Source organism: Ochotona curzoniae, unplaced genomic scaffold, assembly GCF_017591425.1.
Source record: "Ochotona curzoniae isolate NIBS_2020 unplaced genomic scaffold, NIBS_Ocur_1.0 scaffold_4506, whole genome shotgun sequence".
NCBI classification, from domain to species: domain Eukaryota; kingdom Metazoa; phylum Chordata; class Mammalia; order Lagomorpha; family Ochotonidae; genus Ochotona; species Ochotona curzoniae.
This window is the reverse complement of record NW_024467119.1, coordinates 51,454,547-51,472,260: the sequence shown is the minus strand read 5'-3', so window position 1 is coordinate 51,472,260 and position 17,714 is coordinate 51,454,547. Positions and strand designations below refer to the sequence as shown.

The 17,714-nt window shown below is 44.9% G+C and overlaps 1 protein-coding gene across 2 annotated transcripts in view; it reads right to left on the bottom strand.

Annotated features, from left to right (window-relative positions):
* The window catches only part of ELOVL6 (ELOVL fatty acid elongase 6), a 118,650-nt gene extending 106,341 nt beyond the window's left edge, over positions 1-12,309 (bottom strand). Inside the window, exons 1-2 of one of the 2 annotated variants that reach the window (XM_040966698.1) lie at positions 12,197-12,309; positions 11,930-12,052 (exon numbers count right to left, since the gene is read on the bottom strand). In XM_040966698.1, the coding sequence (XP_040822632.1) occupies positions 11,930-12,018 (89 nt within the window). In that variant the 5' untranslated portion in view covers positions 12,019-12,052; positions 12,197-12,309. Of the gene's footprint in view, positions 1-11,929; positions 12,158-12,196 lie in introns of those variants that run through there. The other variant, XM_040966697.1, reaches the window with a different exon arrangement.
* Positions 12,310-17,714: the final 5,405 nt, after the last annotated feature.

The window sequence follows — 17,714 nt, the reverse complement described above, 5'->3', positions numbered from 1 at the left end:
CATGTGCTGTCATCACTAAGTGTGCCAGCTGCTCCCGGGACTGCCAACTGCAAGCCTGGATGGTGAACCTCAGGGATAGGGTGAGATGAAAAGCAGATGGAAGAAGCTCGTTCATCCCAACTCTCAGTATCACAAAAGAGAGAACAGGGAGCCTTGAAGACAATGTGTGTTCAAATGTTTCTCCAGGTCTCAGCGTGATGGCTCAGTGCCTAAATCCTCACCTTGCACATGCAGGCATCCCATATGAGCCGGTTCATGTCCTAGCTGCTACAGTTCCCACTTGGTTCCCTGTCTGTGGCCTGGGAAAGCCACAGAAGGATGGCCCAAAGCCCTGAAACCCTGCACCCAACGTGGGACACCCGAAGAAGCTCCTGTCTCCTGGCTTCAAATCAGCTCAATTCTGACTGCTGCAGCCACTTGGGGAGTGAACCAGTGGATGGAAGATCTTCCTCTCTGTCGTTCCTCCTCTCTGTAAATCTGACTTTGCAATGAAAGTAAATAAATCTTTCAAAAAAGTAAATAAGTAAAATAAAATGTTTCTCTACCACCAGCTGCCCACTCTTGCATCTCAGTAAGAGAAAACTGTCATTAAATGGCCTCTCTTCCTTCACAAAACAACCAGGTTTCTGCCACTGCTAGAGACCTTTCAAAGTAGAGGAGGTATTTCTTGAAGGCACAGTGGAAGTCCTGTTTTGTTCCCTTCAGCATTTTGTGGCTTCTACATCTTGGGACTCTTTATACCGAGAATCTGGAGGATTGATTGCATGCCTATTTTGGGTTACTCAAGAATGTAATTATGATTCCACAGTCTCTCTGTCTCTCTTAGTCCCAAACAGCCTATGATAGAGACAATCACATGGTAATAAAAATGTATGTGCTGGACAAATTCTAAAGGCAAATTGTACTATATGACTTAAGTCTCATAAGCTGCTGATGTCAACTGATTTCATTATCACTATCTCCACCCTCCCCCATACTATTAGCATTTCGTCTCCTATTAAAGGGAAGAAAACAAAAGCAGAGAATGGCTCATAAACTTTGTAGAGATCACTCAGCTCCTACGTGGTGCAGCCAGGACTTAATACCCAGTCACATGGGCTCTACTCATTCAGTCCATGGCCTGACCCCATACACTATACCATGCCAGTCCCTTGTGAAAAATGGAAACGTAAATCCAATTAATGAGAAATTCTGAAAATCAGAAGGAAGCCAAGAAAACTGATGGTATCTCTGAACCCACACTAAGCAGAATGTATCCAACAGGAAGAAATTGGCTTCTGTCTTTTCTCCCATCCCTTCTTCCTGAAGTCTTTGACCTACAGGATAATTATCAAGAGTTAACGAGTTTTTATTATTGTGAATGATAATGAAAAACTCTTTCAAATACAGAATTAGTTACTAGATATATTGAAACTATGGAAATGCTACAGAAATTGATCTGGAAAGAAGTTATGTGGAGCCCATGTTGTGGCACATGGATTAAACTGCTACCTGCCATGCCAGTATTGCATTCACCTGCCGTGCCAGTATTGCATTCAGGCACTGGTTTGAGTCCCTGCTTCTTCATTTCCAATCCAGCTCCCTGCTAATACATCTGGAAAAACAGTGGAGAAGGGGCTGAGTGCTTGGGCCCCTGCACCCATATGGGAGACCCAGAGGAGGCTCCTGGCTTTGGTTAGGCCCAGCCCTGGCCATTGTGGCCATTTGAGAAACAAACCAGCAGATACAAGACTTCTTTCTTTGTCTCTCTGTTACTTTAACCTTCAAACAGATAACATAAATCTTAAAATAAATAAATAAATAATCTTCAGCTAGTTGTGCTGGATAAAAGATTAGTGGCATCAATACAGCTCAAATGTAATCAAATGGATAGCTGGAAAGGGACAGGTGCAATCACTTACAGGAGCCATGGAAAACACCAAAGAAAAACTCTGAATGTCTTTAGACATCAACTAAATAGCAATTAAAATAATGGAAAATCACTTCTGCATTAATTCATTATAAATTTTTCAACAGTAGGGGGCCCAGTGTGATACCCTAGTGGCTAAATCCTTGCTTTGCACACACCTGGATCCCCTATGGACGCCAGTTCATGACACTGCTGCTCCACTTCCCATCCAGCTCCCTGCCTGTGGCCTGGATGGGCAGTAGAGGACAGTCCAAAGCTTTGCAGCCCTGCTCCTGTGTGGAACACTTGAAAGAAACTCCTGGCTCTTGGCTTTGGATCAGTTCAAGTCTGGCCATTGCATCTGCTTGAGGAGTGAACCAGTGAATGGAAGATCTTTCCCTTTCTCCTCCCTATAAATCTGCCTTTCCAATAAAAAAACAAATCTTCAAAAAATTTTTTCAACTGTATGTATCTTCAAGGCTAAGGATGTAGAAATCATCCTTCCCTGTTGGAATATAAATTGGTTCAACTTTTCTACACATCTACCTGGTTGTGCACTTCAGGAACCTTTAAAAGAGGATTGCCCTAGACCCAGATGGAGTTGCTGGCTCCTGGGTTCAGCCTGTACCAGGGGATGGAAGATTTCTCTTCCTCTGTCTCTCCCTCCCTCTCTCTCTTGTTCTGTAACCCTGCCTTCAAATAAATAAATAAGTCTTTTTTTTTTAAAGTTTGTGAAAAATGTGTCATGAACAAAAGTCCTGTGTGTATTTCAAACACCTTTTTTTTTTACATCAAATAAACTCACACTTGGTTATTATTAGCCTAAACGAGATCTAATTTGAGGCACTATGAAACCCCAGATATCCATTTAAAGAGAGCTCCTCTCAGAGCAAAACAAATTCTACTCCATTTGAAGTAAGAGCGAACGTAGTTTAAAGTGAGGCTGGAAGGACAGAATGGTAAGATCACTGAGGCTCTATGAAAAGATCAACACAAGGCTCCAAAGAAATCAAGTTTACAAATACTCCTCCAAAGCATCGGAACAGGATGTGACACACGCTTTACAAGACCCTGAAGCAAAGGCCCAGCCAGAGCAATGACTACCAAGAGGTGGGAGGTTCCAGTCACAGCCAGAGCAGACAGGTCAAGAGTGATGGCCATGATGTCAGCTTGTTGAGACATTCAAGGCACTGTTTGCTGGCATTCTAGAGGGCCAAAGAATGATAATATCGGGGGATGGGGACGGGGAGCGGGGGGGACTGGCACTGTTCCACAGTGGGTTAAACCATCACCTGTGTCTCCAGCATAGGAAAAGAGGCAGAAAATGACGCAGGTGCTTAGGCCTCTGCCAGTCATGTGGGAGACCTGGAAGAAACTCCTGGCTTTGGTCTGGCCCAGCCTAGGCCACAGCAGCCATACAGAGCTAGCCAGTTGGTCAAAGATTTCTTTCTCTGCCACTGTCTTTCTCTCTCTCTCAATTCTGCCTTTCAAATAAAATAAAGCTTTTCAAAATAGAAAGGAAAAATAAAAAAGAATAATAGCACTTATTTATTAGGAGAGCTCTTGGGTAAAATTAGGCAAAACTTGAGTACCAAACCCAACGGAAGCTTCATCAGATTATTTCTCCACCCTAACGATCCTCCTCTCACAAAATAAGGACTAAAAGCTCAAGTGCTGGGTTTCTTACCACACCAAGCTGGGAGGCTACAGAGGCCGTTCCTGACTCCTGCCTTCCAAACAGCCTGGCTCCAGCTTTTGTGATTTGGGGACGTGAACCAGAGGAAAAAGATCTCTCTTCTCCCTATTCACCTCTCTCTCTCTCCCCTCAAATTCACAAACATATTCTCTCTCTCTCTCTCTCTCTGCCTTTTAAATGAACAAATAAATGTTTGTTTAAATGAACAAATAAATCTCAGAATTTTATGAGTTTCCATAAAAAACCATTAGGCAGCTACTTTGCAGTCCTAATTTGCTCCCTCTAACTTTTTCAATTCCTAGTGTTAAAAAAATAATATTCCAAAGCCCCCATCTTTCTTTGGGCACCAATGTAAAAAAGCACAGCACTGAGGGTTAGCATTGAATGGATTAAGCCACTGCCTGAGACAAAAGCATCCCATATGAATTCCAATTCAAGTCCCAGCTGCTCCACTTCTGATCCAGCTTTCTGCAGAGGTGTCCAGGAAAGCAACTGAAGAGGGCCCAAATGTTTAGGGCCCTGCACCCTGGGCCATATCTTTGACCCAGCCTAGCCCCAAACCATTGCAGCCATTTGGACAGTGACACAGCAGACAGAAATTTCTCTAATTCTGCTTTTAAAAAAATCGATAAATCTTACTTCCACCAAGAAAGAGATCAGACTTAAAATGACTCTGACGTCGTTAAATTCTTAGTATCTCAGTTATTTAAGGATGGTTGGCATCATCATTTACTAAAGGATCTGAAACTTGATGTTGTGAAATAGCGTTTTGTCTTTTAATTTCATTGTTTCATGAACTTTCTGAAGTCATGTTGTAATAGGGAACCCTGTAGCTTTTTGTGTACTGAAGGAGTTACAGCATTAAAAAACCTGGAACTCAAACTGAAGGAAATGTGGCCAAACAGGAGCAGTTACCTCTGTGTAAGAATTCAATGTGTTTTCTGGCAGCTTTGCATCTTTTGATGCTTTTCTTTCTTTTTTTTTTTTTATGAACAAATATTTCTGGCTTTGGAATCAGAAGAGTTTTGAAACTAAAAAAAGAAACAAAGCAAGGGCCGCTGGCAGAGCAGGCTAAGTAATAAATAGGAGGTGTTAAGTAACAAATAGGAGGTGCTAAGGAACAAGGCCTAAAAGACAGAAAAACTTATGAGTTTTAGGTATTATTAGTTACATTAAAGACTGTTTAAAATTCAGTAATATATTTCAGCGCTCAATGTTTGCAACCTTAAGATGCATTGAAATCATACTATTTATCGAATTTGACTTTTAAAAATAGTATCATCAGTTGTGCACGTTATTAGGACCTCTTTTGCAGTAAAGTTTTGAAAAGCACATTCAGTTCAGCAAGGCATTAATATGACGGCTAGAAATAGAACAAACTCCAGTTGCTCTTCACATATGTTTGTATTTCTATGTACAGGCATTTGCAAAAGTTTGCAGAAAAAGAAGTTTGGAGTGGGTATTTGGCGTGGCAGTTAAATCACTGCCACTTAGGATAGCAGCATTCCATATCCAAGTACTGGGTTTGAATCCCAGCTACTTCAAACTAGCGGTGCCTAAGGTGTGCCGTGCGAGGTAACAGCTGATAGTTTCCTGCCTCGCATGTGGGAGATCTGGACTGAGTTCTTGGCTCCTAGCTTCAGCCCCGGCTGCTTCAGGAATTCTGGAAGTGACTGACAGGTGCAAGATCTCTGTCTCTCTGTCTCCTGCCTGTCTTATTCAGAAGTTTGTGCAAAAATTTTGAAACCCATGTGCATAAAGATATGATTTTTAAATTTTTGCACCTAATAAATTTAATTCCATTGTTTACAAACCTTTGAAGTATATGTGTGCGTACAATCTTGGTTAATGTTCATATTTCACCATCAATGGCCTATGGTGAGCCTCGCATCTCCTTGCTCTTTTCAATCTTTAAAGAATGTTGTTTTATATTGTCCATCAAGTGTCAACAGTTGATTCAGAAATCAGCTGTGAAACTAAAAAATAACATTTTTAAAAAATCTGGTTGCTAATAAAAGTTTAAGAATTGAGCTAAAACATGCAGAATTTATCTTTACAAAAATGGAGTAAACTTGTTTCACTTAAAAATAATATCAGAAACCTGACTCTGTACCCATGGAAGTCTCCTTATCACACTGCAATTAGAAGCTATTCTATAAAGGCTTTAAAAAGAGGACAAAAATATGAAACCCCAAAGGCAAGAGAATAAAAGCATTAGAAAACTATTTCAGTGATTATCTAGAAAAACTGCTTCCAATCTGCATGTCTAATTTACCTCAACAAATTTGTCTTAAGTTATCTCAGAAAAGATAATTGTCGGTCTTTTTCACTTGTATGGGCTTTTTGGTACAAAGCAAAGGCTTAAAGTTAAACTTCAAAAAGTTCACAGTGGGTGACTAGCTAAGCAAAAGGCTTCCAAAAAAAACCACTTGTCATTGCAGTACAATAGTGAAGAAAGGATCTTAAAACTAAAAAATTGTGAATGCGCAATACAAACTGAAGCGTGACAAATACAAAGGCTTGAACTCAGATACCATGGAACATTCCTGGTTCCATGGTTTGGAAATTTATATTTTGAAATTTTCTGAGTAACTATGGCTAAAATACACATTTGTACTTGCCTAAAGCCCCACATAAACAATTATAAAGGAATAAAGTCATAAGGCTCAATATGACCATTAAGCAAAGTGATACTTCCGTCCAAATTCCAATGAACATGATACATGTGGGACAGAAGTCTCTTTTAGGTCAGTGCCCTGGCTCTTGTAACACGGATAAATGGGAAGTGAACGGAAGCCAGTGACTTCGAAGCTAGGGGTTGGTCAAGGCGCACAGCAAACAAAACTCAGACAAACTGGTGGGTGGACTCAGGTCTAGTTCCAATGAACACAGTGTCTGCTTGGGAAATGTAGGGCCATCACTGAGACCTTTTTTTTGGAGGATCCGTTCCAGAAAATGCTCAGACCTGAACTTTTCCAGATCACTAATACAAAGATGAATTTTTGATTTGCCAGAATAATTGCCATACTCCTTGGTTTTACTCTACTGGCTCAGAACTAATTAGACGCTTACACTTGCATTATGCCCTCCTACGAATTTCTGAGTCTCTCGAGGTCTCCAGCCCCTAGTAGCTTTCCCATTCTCTAAACTTAGTTTCTTCTTTGAGGCAAGTATGCAAGGCAGCTTTTCTATATGGAGTGGGCCGACTTGAGCTGAATTGCAACATTATTCCTTGGCACAGTTAGAATTATCATCCTCTAACACCAACGACAAGGACTCTCCTGGAGCCCCCAACATTTAAGTCACAATTTAACAGACCTTATGCAGACAAGTTTATCTCCACATGCTATTTACAACTAATGCAAATGTATCGATGCATAATATAACCATAAAACAATTTGCATTAAGCTGATCCTCAGCCTTGGATTGCCTGACTATATATCATTCTTCAAAGCCACATGAGAATGCAGATCAAAAGTCCCCACAAGGTTTCACTGTTTTCTGGGATCACAAGATGGATCACATTTTTCTCTCTCCATTTCCTCAGTCTTTACGCTCTCGTCCCCTAGTGCATACACCCAGGATGTTTCATATCCTATACTCTAGGGCTTCCTGAGTGGCATGTTAAATTGTTCACACTTAGAACACTTCCCAATCCTTAGATTAAAATGAGCTGTGATTCTAAAGTAAGTGGCAGCATTAGGGTCCAATATGGACCCCGTATTTTCCTGGACCAAATCTGTTTTAGCCACAACATGACTGACCGAATGAAGCTCTGACTTATTTTGTGCTGCACTATTTTCTAGCCACTAGCAGCCAGTCACACAGTGGACTTCAGTGATCCATTCAAAACAACCCTCACCAAGGCAATAACAGCCTAACACTATACCTACAGAAGTTGAGAAGTTTCTATCACATCATGCTGCTACCTCTTGAGTTAAATACTCACACAGGCTTAGGGTGCTTTGTTCTCTTTAATCCTGAAAGGATCATCGTGTTCCTCTCTAAAACTCACACATAGGAAAGAACACACAGATATGTAACTCCTTCCAAAGTGTCTCTCTCCTCTTCCCCCCACTTAGGTAAGGATAAATCTCAGGTTGACAGTATTCACTTCTGAACAACCCTACACTCATAGTCTGTAATACAGAATAGAAAATATAAGAACCATAAAACCCTGATCACCATCACGGTGGCCAGGGAGAAGTGGGGAGAAAGTCAGAAAAATATGCAAAGCCTTGACAGGCTGGATGTGTGCAGGACGCCAGGAGAGGGGGCAGGGTTTCTCATGAGGTTCTAGGCAAGCCCTTTGATGACGTCACCTCACATACATAATGTTACAGCAGTCAGCACAGGCCTCCTGCTCTCCTATTGGAGAACACCATGTCAGCCGACATCAGAAGATAATCATCATTGGCCAGACAATTACAACTGGAGCAACTAGCATCCACTGTTGTTAGCAGGAACCTGGCAGGCTGCTGAAAGAGGAGCAGGCAGAGCCCAGCTTTCCTGCTCACTCCATGAATTTCTGTAGCCTTACCAGTCACTAGGTGATTTTGCTCCCTGGCTAGCAGCACTTATAAATGAAGTCAGCTATTACAGAGAATAACAGGTAAAGGCCAGACATCTCATAAAAGAACAGCATGTCTCTATTTTCACTGTTGGGAAACCACAAGGGCTGTTCAGTGTAAAATTGGAACTCCAAAATGCTATTTGGAATGAAAAGCAAGTATTTTCCTCTACCTCATGAAGTAAACTTTCGATTACCAGCTGATATAACTCAAGATATTTTTTAACTATATGTGCACCACCAAGACATGGCTGAAGATGATTCTCCAAGGAAATATACATTGATTACTTCACATTTCAATTGCTATTATAATCTATTATTGATCAAACTATTTGCTAGAAAAGGAAAGAAAATAAAAACCCTACAGTATTTATTTCCTGCCTCCACCAAACAGTATCAGGTTAATCATTCATTAAAAAAGCAAGAAACTTGAGGAACTTGTCTCAGTGGAACGCTCTAGTGTTTAGACACACCCCACTCCAAAACTGGAGCCCCATTCCATGTGGATGTGCTGAGCTCCCAAGCACGGGTTAAACATCACCCTTAACAAACTCTCCCTATGTTACATCCCAGTCCCCTAACATGATATGATGCCGGTTAGCGCAGACCCTGGTGCTGGCGCATCATGACCCCCAGTCCTCCTCACAGTTCCTCAAAAGCCAAAGGTAGCTTTTTTGTTCACGGTCTTGATAGCCAATAATTGGACATGGTTACGGTGTGCAGGGTGATCACTCCATGTAGGTGTAACATGTAATGGCCAACATAATAACAGGGTAGCTCATCTTGGAGAACTGCATCATAACTTCGTAAATTAGCAAGTTTTTGTGGGAGGCCATGACTCGGTGATTTTTAAGGATGACCCAAGTGAATTCTCAAAAGCCACAGCAGACGCTTCCCTCCATCCAGCCCGGTTTTTCTTCCAAATCTATTTCAAACCGTTTTAAGTGAATGAGTCTGGCAAAGGCAAAGACTTCGTGGTTTCCTCAAGTTCTCCCTCTTCAAGAGGACCCAGCACTGGTTTTTGAAGTTCCCTTTTCTTCTTCAGAGGTGAAAGAAAAGTCATTTTCTTATCTACCCAAATCATGACCTTTTTGGCCATTGGTTGGGGTGGGGGGGGGAGGGAGTCACACGCTGAGCCCCCTGGATGCCAGGAGAAAGGCACTGGGGTAAAAAGAAAGTAAGATAATGATGATGGGGAACAGGTGCAAAGCTAGCAGGGTTCTTCTGACTGTCCATGCAGTTCGAGAACATAAAGTCATATTGGCAGGAAGGGAAAAATCCTAAAATGTGACTGTAGCAAGCTTTTCAAACCACAGGTGGGAGCCAAGCATGCAAAGCCTCGGCATTAACAGGTAGGCAATGTATGTCAGCCATAAAAACAACACCAACAAGCTTCTCCAACCCCCACCCCACGCCCAGCTTCTGCCAGTACAAAGCACTTGGCTAGGAAATAAGGCAAGAATCTTGCTTGAAGAGCCGGTCTGGTAGAAGGGGCAGCCATAACGCAAATATCCAGAGACAAGACTAAAAGCCAGGCAAAGAGCACACCAGTAGCCAGGTACATTAAAGAGCCAGTAGCAAATGTTGGTGAGAACCTCAAGGGTGAACAGAAGTTGGTACATTCTCAATCCCAGGAAAGCTAAGATCTCTCTGGCTCAGTGAGTGCTTAAGTGAGTGGAGAGAAGAGGCAGGAAATGGTACCTGGGACAGATGTAGGAAGTGGCCTCAGGAAAAAAAAGAAAAAAAGCCAGCAGGTACAGGCAAATAGGAGGCAGTATCGACAGCGGCGTGCAAAGAAAGGCAGACAGGCAGGGAACCCGGCCAGCACACAGGGCCAGGGCAAGGGACTCGGTGGACGCAGGTTGCACCGGGGATGCAGCAAGTGAGAAGGCCAGCTGACGCTGGAAAATGCAGAACACTTGGGGCCAGCACCGAGGGAGACCCGCTAGGCGCCCAAGAAGACCGAAGAAACAGCTGCAAAGAAGACCCCGGCCTGGCGCGCCAGCTGCGTGGCCGCCGGCGCCCGCCAGCTCCGGTCACCGCCCCTGCCCGCCTCCAGCGCCACCCCCTACGCGGGAGGAGGAAGTGCATGTGGATTAGGACCCCTGGGCGCCGGGGCTGACGCCTCCCCGGGTTCAATCTCTACCCGATCGCGGTGTACAACCACCTTCCGGACCCGCCCCTGGACGCTCAGCCCCGGCTGCACGGAAGGCACCAGCCCCACGCCCCATGTGCTCGCGGCACCTCCTGCCCTTCCGGGCTGCTCGCGGGCCCCGAGCCCCACCAGTCACGCCGCAGCTGCCCAGTGCAAGCGGCGCCCCCAGCGCCGGGCCTGTAGGGCAAGGGCCCGGCCGGAGCGCGCGGCCCAGAGCGCAGGCTCCGCCCGGCTGCGGCCGGGAAAGCGCAGGCGGGCGGGTAGCAAGGAAGCATCAGCCGGTGCTCCCCGGTCGGCGGGCGGTCTGGAGCAGTCGAGAGCCGTAGCCGCGCCTTCCGAGCAGGGTGGGTGACCCCAAGGCGGGGGTTAGAAAAAGTCGGACTCCTTCTTAGCCAGGTTCTCCTCCCAGCACTCCCTCCACCTCGCCGTGCGCGCGGGGTCTCCGGCTGCCCACTGATGCGAGCAGGGGGAAGGCCTGGCAGGTCGTGAGAGCGCACGCGGCGGCTAGACTCCCCGGGAGCCCGGGAGCCCCGTGGGCTCGACCTTCATCGCTCCGGCCCCGGGAAGGCGGCCTCGCATGCCGGGCGTCCTGGGCTTCCACTTCCTCGATCCCCAGACCTAGCTGAGGGTAGGAGAGGAGGGGATCTGTCTACGAGACAGAAGCGAGGACGAGCACACCCTCCTCCGTTAAATATTGCAAGGTGACACAGGATCGCCTCCCAGCCTCCCACACGGGGATTTTCAAAAGGAAGGGCGGAGGGAGCGCAGTAAACAAGAAAGATGATTCCCCATTGGAAGTTTTTCCCGGGAAGCCCTCCACTCCCCTTTTCCTCTCCCCCTCCCCAGGACTGCAAACCGAGGGCCTTTTAGTCAGTGAGCATGGACTCCAGTCAGCAGCTTTGAACTGAAAGTGAGTTGTATCCAAAAGGCGTTTCCGTCAAATAGAAACTTCATCATGGCGTGGCTGCACACTCGCTCGGGTTCATTCATTTTTATTACAGTTTTCATTGTCCCCTCCCCCGTCTCTATGAAACCGGAAGGGGGTCCTGTAAAAGGAGGCATCCGGCCGGGGAACGCCGAAGGAGGAGGGCAGGGAAGTAGGAGAGCTGCAAGGAGAAAGGAAGGACACGAGGGATGGGAAGAGGGCGCGGACCCGAGCCGAGCGCGGCGGACGGGAGAGGGTTAAAGCGAGCCGGCAACCGGGTCCCACCTCCCCAGTCTTTCACACACAGCCGCTGCAGGCCGAGCAAAAAAAGAAAAAAAAAAAAAAAAAGAAAGAAAAAGAGAGAGCGCGGGCGCGCGCGCGAGAGAACAACCCCGAGGGAAACCGGGAGGACAGCTCAGGTAGGGGACTAGACTGTGGCATCCCTCACGCCTGCCCGGCCGCGCAGACACCACCCTAGGCACACATACATGTTCTGAGTTATATAATCCACAGCAGAGCTCTCTGTGGAGGCCGGCAGCTCCTGCGCGCCGAGCCCCGCCGAGCACTGGGCAGGCAGCTCGCCGCGCCCGCGTTCCCCGCCGGCTTGGCGCGCGGGCAGGAGAGACCGACCCGAACACGCTCCGGGAAAGCCGCGGGGCTCCCGGACGCCGGGTCACGCGAAAGCATCACCTTACCAGTTTTCCTGCATCCACTGGATGGCCTCATTCTCGTTGAACTGCTTTTCGAATTCATATTCTTGTAAAGTCAACACTGACATGTTCATTGGGGCTGATCTCTTCGGAGTCGCTACGTGCTCTCTACACAAAATAAAATAATCTGTAAAGCGCTAGACTGCGAGGGCTCGCTCCTGCCTGCTCCCCCCCACCCCACCCCCCCGGGTCTGCCCTCGCCGCAGGGTCTCCGGCGCTCGCCTCTCAGCTACATCCAGGGTGGAGCATTGCCTGTGCCTGGGCGCCCAGCTCCTCGCCGTGGGGCTCGCCTCCTCCCGGCGTCCGCATCCACCGTAGGAGGAAATGAATGCCTTGCGGTCTTAGTGCCCGCACGTTTGTCCATCACCCTTTTTTACTCGTCTACAGGGAAATCTCCTCCCCCTCGTGCGATCGGGAAAATTAACCCTTTGCGAGGGAGGGCGCAAAGGAGCGAGACCTCTCCCCGCCCCCGGCGTAGTTTTATCCAGACGAAGGTGGGGTTGGAGGGCTGGGGGCAGGGCATAGAGAGGGAGGAAGTGGCCTAGGGGTCACCAACGTTTTCCCTCTACCTCAAAACACACACACAAACACACACACACGGGCCCCCAAACCCGGCAGGCTTCCCAGCCCTGCCTTTGAATGAAGCTTCAGCGTGTGGGGCGCAGCCCCGCGGCGCGTGGACCTTAAGAGCTTGTAGAGTAAACAACTGGGAAATAGTAAAACCTGCCAGCGCTCTCTCGCCAAACAACTCCAGGTAAACCTGCAAGGAGCTCACACGTGAAACGGACGCTCTGGACCTTCTCGCCCTGGAGAGACCTTCCGGCGTCTCCCCAGTCTCCACCCCCGAGCTCACCGGCCCTGACTCACTTTTGCCAGGGGCCCAGCGGCCCACAGAGCTTCTTAATCACGTGTTGGCAGGGGAGGATGAGGATGCAGACGAGGAAGGTGGAAGACGACAGCGGAGGCCAGTGGCCGGAAGTGGAAGAAAGGACCGGGAGAGTGGTTAGGTAGAGGGCTTGGGTACCGCGAGAGGGATAATTAATGAACAGAGACAAAAGAGGAGAGGAAGTTAGAGAACTGGACCAACTGGTCCAAATGCAAAGGCTTTATTTGTATGCATGAATAATTTTGCTTTATTTATGGTACTTGTAGTTAAATGTGATGTTCAATGTGATGTTGCCCTGCTACAAGCCAAGGAAATTTTCTACTCCATGTATCCCTTCACATATTTCCTGCAGACGATGGGGAGATGAGGCAAAGAGGTATCTGATAATCTAATACAAAAATTCAACTGTGAACTTAAAAAAACAATGTCAGCAACTTATACGTTTACCGTCAAAAGGACATTTAGGACCCAGAAGCAAATTTCCTTTCTCAGATGCAAATCTCCCTACCTCCCCAGGAGTCTAAAGAAAAGGCATTTTCATTTATAGGTAAATATATCTATATCCTCAAACCTGAGGGATACAACTCTGTAAAGGGAGAAAGTATAGTTAGAAACTAATGAAAAAGTATAATTGTATGCAAATCAAAGGGATGATTAGCAAATAAAAAAATAAGTTGATACTCCCAAAGGCTGCAGATTGGGAGGTTCTTACTTTTCCATTTAAGGAGTGTCATGCTAAAGACCTTTGCAGTGCAGGTCTGAGTAAGTTTAAAGCTAAGGCCCAGGTCAAAAACACTTGACAGTGTTAGGATGGAAAGTGGGTGTGGTCAGCCAAGAAATATTTTATAACACAGTTCCCGGGCCTGTGAGTAATCGATAAATATTTGTAAGATGATGAGTAATTGATCAAGTGTATGAAACTGCAAAGTGGGGAGGCACTGAAAGAATCCTAGAAAGACCTCATTTAGGTCTTACTATTGCTCAAAAATAAGTTAATTTAAAAATTCATGACTTTTATTTACAATGGCATGGAATTAAAAGGTATGAGGAATTCATGTTTGTTTACTCTGTTATTCAAAACATGCCTGTTACTGCCTGATTATTTTCTGAACACGGATGTAGGGTTATATTGAAAGCAATTATCTGATTGGCTCCTGACCATATCTGAAGAAAACTTACTCCAAAATAGAAGATGTATCCCTATTTCTTGACCTTTAAGGCTGACAATTACATTAAAAAAAAATGATGAGCATTTGATAGTTCTACCTGCTGGTGATGCTATTCAGAACAGGCAATGCCAGCAGACAGTGAAAACTGGTGCCTCCAGAAAGCCAACCGGGGAGGCTCTAGGATAATTCTAAGTTGATAATACTGAGTCATGGAATCTTCTCTGCAGATGCACTCATCTGAGACCAGGAGACCCCAGGAGAACTAGAGCCACAAGCCTCTTGCTCCCTGTGAACCAACGGATAGAAGATCTCTTTCTTTGAAATAAATATGTAAGTTTTTTTTTAAACAGATAATTTCTTGAAGAGAGAAATTATAGGATCCAAATTAGGCAACATGCCATAAAGAGCTGGTAATCTCATTTCAATCCGGAAGGCCCCACTGAGGCCGTGATGGGGAGTGGATAAGCGGTTGACAAATAACCAACTATCTTCTACAGAGGGGTGCAAAGAACAGCAAACGCCCTGGGCTAAAGAATCAGCTCCCACAGACACTGTGCCTTAGCACCAGCATTCCCAGTAAATCTTGCTAATGAACCTGGGAAAGCAGCAGCAGAATATGGTCCAAGTGCTTGAGCACTTGCACTCAATTTGGGAGACCTGGAAGAAGCTCCTGGCTTCAGACTGGCCATGCTCCAGCCTTTTCAACCATTTGAAGTAAACCAGTGAAGTGCATGGAAGATCTCTGTGTCTCTCTCCCTCTCTCCCCACCCCCTTCTCTCCGTAACCCTGCCTCTCAAATAAATAAATAAATCTAAGGAAAAAAAAAAGTTTTGTAGGCTTTAGGGGAAAAGGCTGGTGGTTAAACTAAGAAGCAACATGTTAATTTCCAGCAATTTCACAACTTGGAGTTTATGGATAGATGCTCAAAAACATTATGGTTGCTGGTGTAGGATACAGAACTCTTTGTAGCAACAAAAAACTGGAAACAAACAATGAAATAATTTCCTGTTGAAATGTTGCGGATCACAGTAACAAAGGAGCTTTCTGGTGCATATTAAGGAAAATGAAAAGGCACAAAACATGTATAGTAATATATGTATATATTTATGTGTAATGGATATGTTATATATAATGTTTTTAAAATACAGATAAAGATTTGTGGATAGATATGAAATAGATATGAGAAATATTTTAAAAGATCATGGAAGCATTAAAAAAAAACTATACCTGGATTTCAATTTGCCCCAAAATAAACTCATAGCAATTTGTTACAGTTTGCCTGAGCAGAATCCAGTTAGAAGCACTGAGCTGCATATAACATCAGTTTGAACAGAGTTCTTACCAGAATACCAGGAATTCTGCTAACCTTGAAACAAGAACAGATATATAATTCACGAGGAAGTTCTGGTAGAAGAATTGTGAAGTCATTAACACTATATAAAGGAAATCAGATGCTTATAAATGGAGAACTCACTTTAAGAAGGGATGAGTATGAGCATTTGACCTGGTGATGAAGACTTATAGGTTAGGGTAGATTCAAAACCTGGCTGGGACTGCTGGCCCCAGCTTCATGTGAATGCAGACTTTCACTGGCAGTAAGTGGTGGCAAAAGTAGTTGGGTCCCTGTTACTCTTGTGGGAGAACTAAGCTGAGTGTTTAATCCCTGGGCTCTGGCCCCTGACCCAGGCCATTGCTGGAATTTAAAGAGTTAACCAGATTGGAAGCTTGCTTACCTTCCTTGCTTCCTTCCCTCCCTCCCTCCCTCCCTCCCTCCTTTCTTCCTTTTTTTTTTTTTTTTAATTAGGAAGCCAGATTTACATAGAGAAAGACCTTCCCTTCAGTGGCTCACACCCTCAATGCCGCAATAGCTCTAGCTGAGCCAATCCAAAGCCAGAAGCCAGGAACCTCTTTTGGATATTCCTACATGAGTGCAGGCTCCCATGGAATGGCTCTGTCTCCCAGGCCATGAGCATAGAGCTGGATCAGGGTGGAATAGCTGGAACACACACTGGCGTTCTATTGGGGATGCTGGAGCTTGCAGGTGGAGAATTAGCCTGTGGGGTCACAGCACCAGACCCGTATGGGAGCTTTCTATCTCTTCAATAAATAAAACTGATTTCAGATTACCAAAATAGGCAATGCTTAAGATGGAAACTGCAACAACCAACTGTTCATACCAGTTTGTGAAAAAAAAAAAAAATGTCATCTTGTTCATGCTCTAATGGTTAAAGACCAAGAGTTTGTAGTAGAAAGTATAGCTCAGACTAGACATCCCAATTGGTTCAACTCACCCAATTCTACTAACAACTTCAAGTGAGAAAAACACTTTCTGCTCAAATGGTGCCAAAACTGCTGTGGCTGCTTTGGCTACAGATAAGAGCCGAGCTTTGAATGGAAAATCATAACAACTGGGATCCAGATTCTGAAGCATGTCTTTGAAGCATTGTGATAGGAGATGAAACAAGTCTTAATCAATGCCCTCCTGAAGGCAGAGTAAGATCCAGGCGAAGGCTACACGGAAGTGGAAGTGACTCAAAGCCAAAGCAGGCTGATCAAGAGTCAAGGTCAGGGCAATATTGGGGTGAGAGTGAAGGTGCAAGATGCTCAAACATTTTGCCTGTTGACTTTGTAGAGAGCCAAAGAACAGTAATATCGCATATCATGGGAACATTTTGAGAAAGTTGGTCAAAACTTAGCAAACTTCCCTGCAAAATCTTCCAGGGAGACTTTTTCCACCATGACCACATTCCTGGTCCTTCCTAGACAAGGGTGATTTTGTGAGAGTTTTCTATGGGGAATCATGAGACATTTCCCTTCCAGGTTTGAACTGGCTCCTTTGACTTTGTTGTTAGGTAATCTTAAAGCAGCTGTAAAGGGCACTCATTTTGCCTCTGTTGATAGCATGAAAAGGAGTCAATGAAGGGTTAAGTTGCCTGTGCCTCCAGTTCTTCAGGGATGGACTCAATGGCTGCTCTCATTACAAAGAAGTCTTGAGTCCTAAAGAAGCTGATGCTGGTAAATAGAGTTGTTTTAATTTCACAAACTTTGAAGTTCCCTAGTCTAAGGGAGAAGGGAGCAAAAGGAGTTAAAAGGTAATGCACATTTTTGCACAAATTGTTGAAGCTGCCTCTTATATGGGGAAAGATCTGGGAACAAACTGGGGAAAGCAAAGTTTACACTTGACTTTTCTGTAATTAATTTGAACTTTCTCTCCATGTACTTGTATTTCATTCAAAATGAAATTATCTTAGCAGTGAGGTAAGGAGTCACATTTCTATTGCAAATTTTCCCATATTGAAAAGCTTTATAAGAACGATAACCTTGGAAATTAAGCCTCTTATTTTTTTTCCTAGTTATTTAAAATTCTGAGACATACACTAAGGTTAGGAATGATGGAAAGGAAGGTAGGGAGACTGTCCAGTAACCACTCAGAGAATTTTTATGAAAAGGTTTATTGTGTATGTTTTCAAGCTATAACCAGATAGGTAGCCAATAGTGCATATAAATAACTAGGGCTCAAGAAGTACAGTTATTTTATATTTAGTAGTAAAATTTTTGAAATTTAGGTCAGAGAAGAAAGCATATTTGAAAGAACAAAATTTCCTTCAAACATCACTACCAAACAGGAGGTCTGCATTTTAGTCCTGGCTCTGTGACAGACCTGGTTCTCTGACCTTGGAGGAGAAAACAAATGCCTGTCTTCCCTTTGCTATAA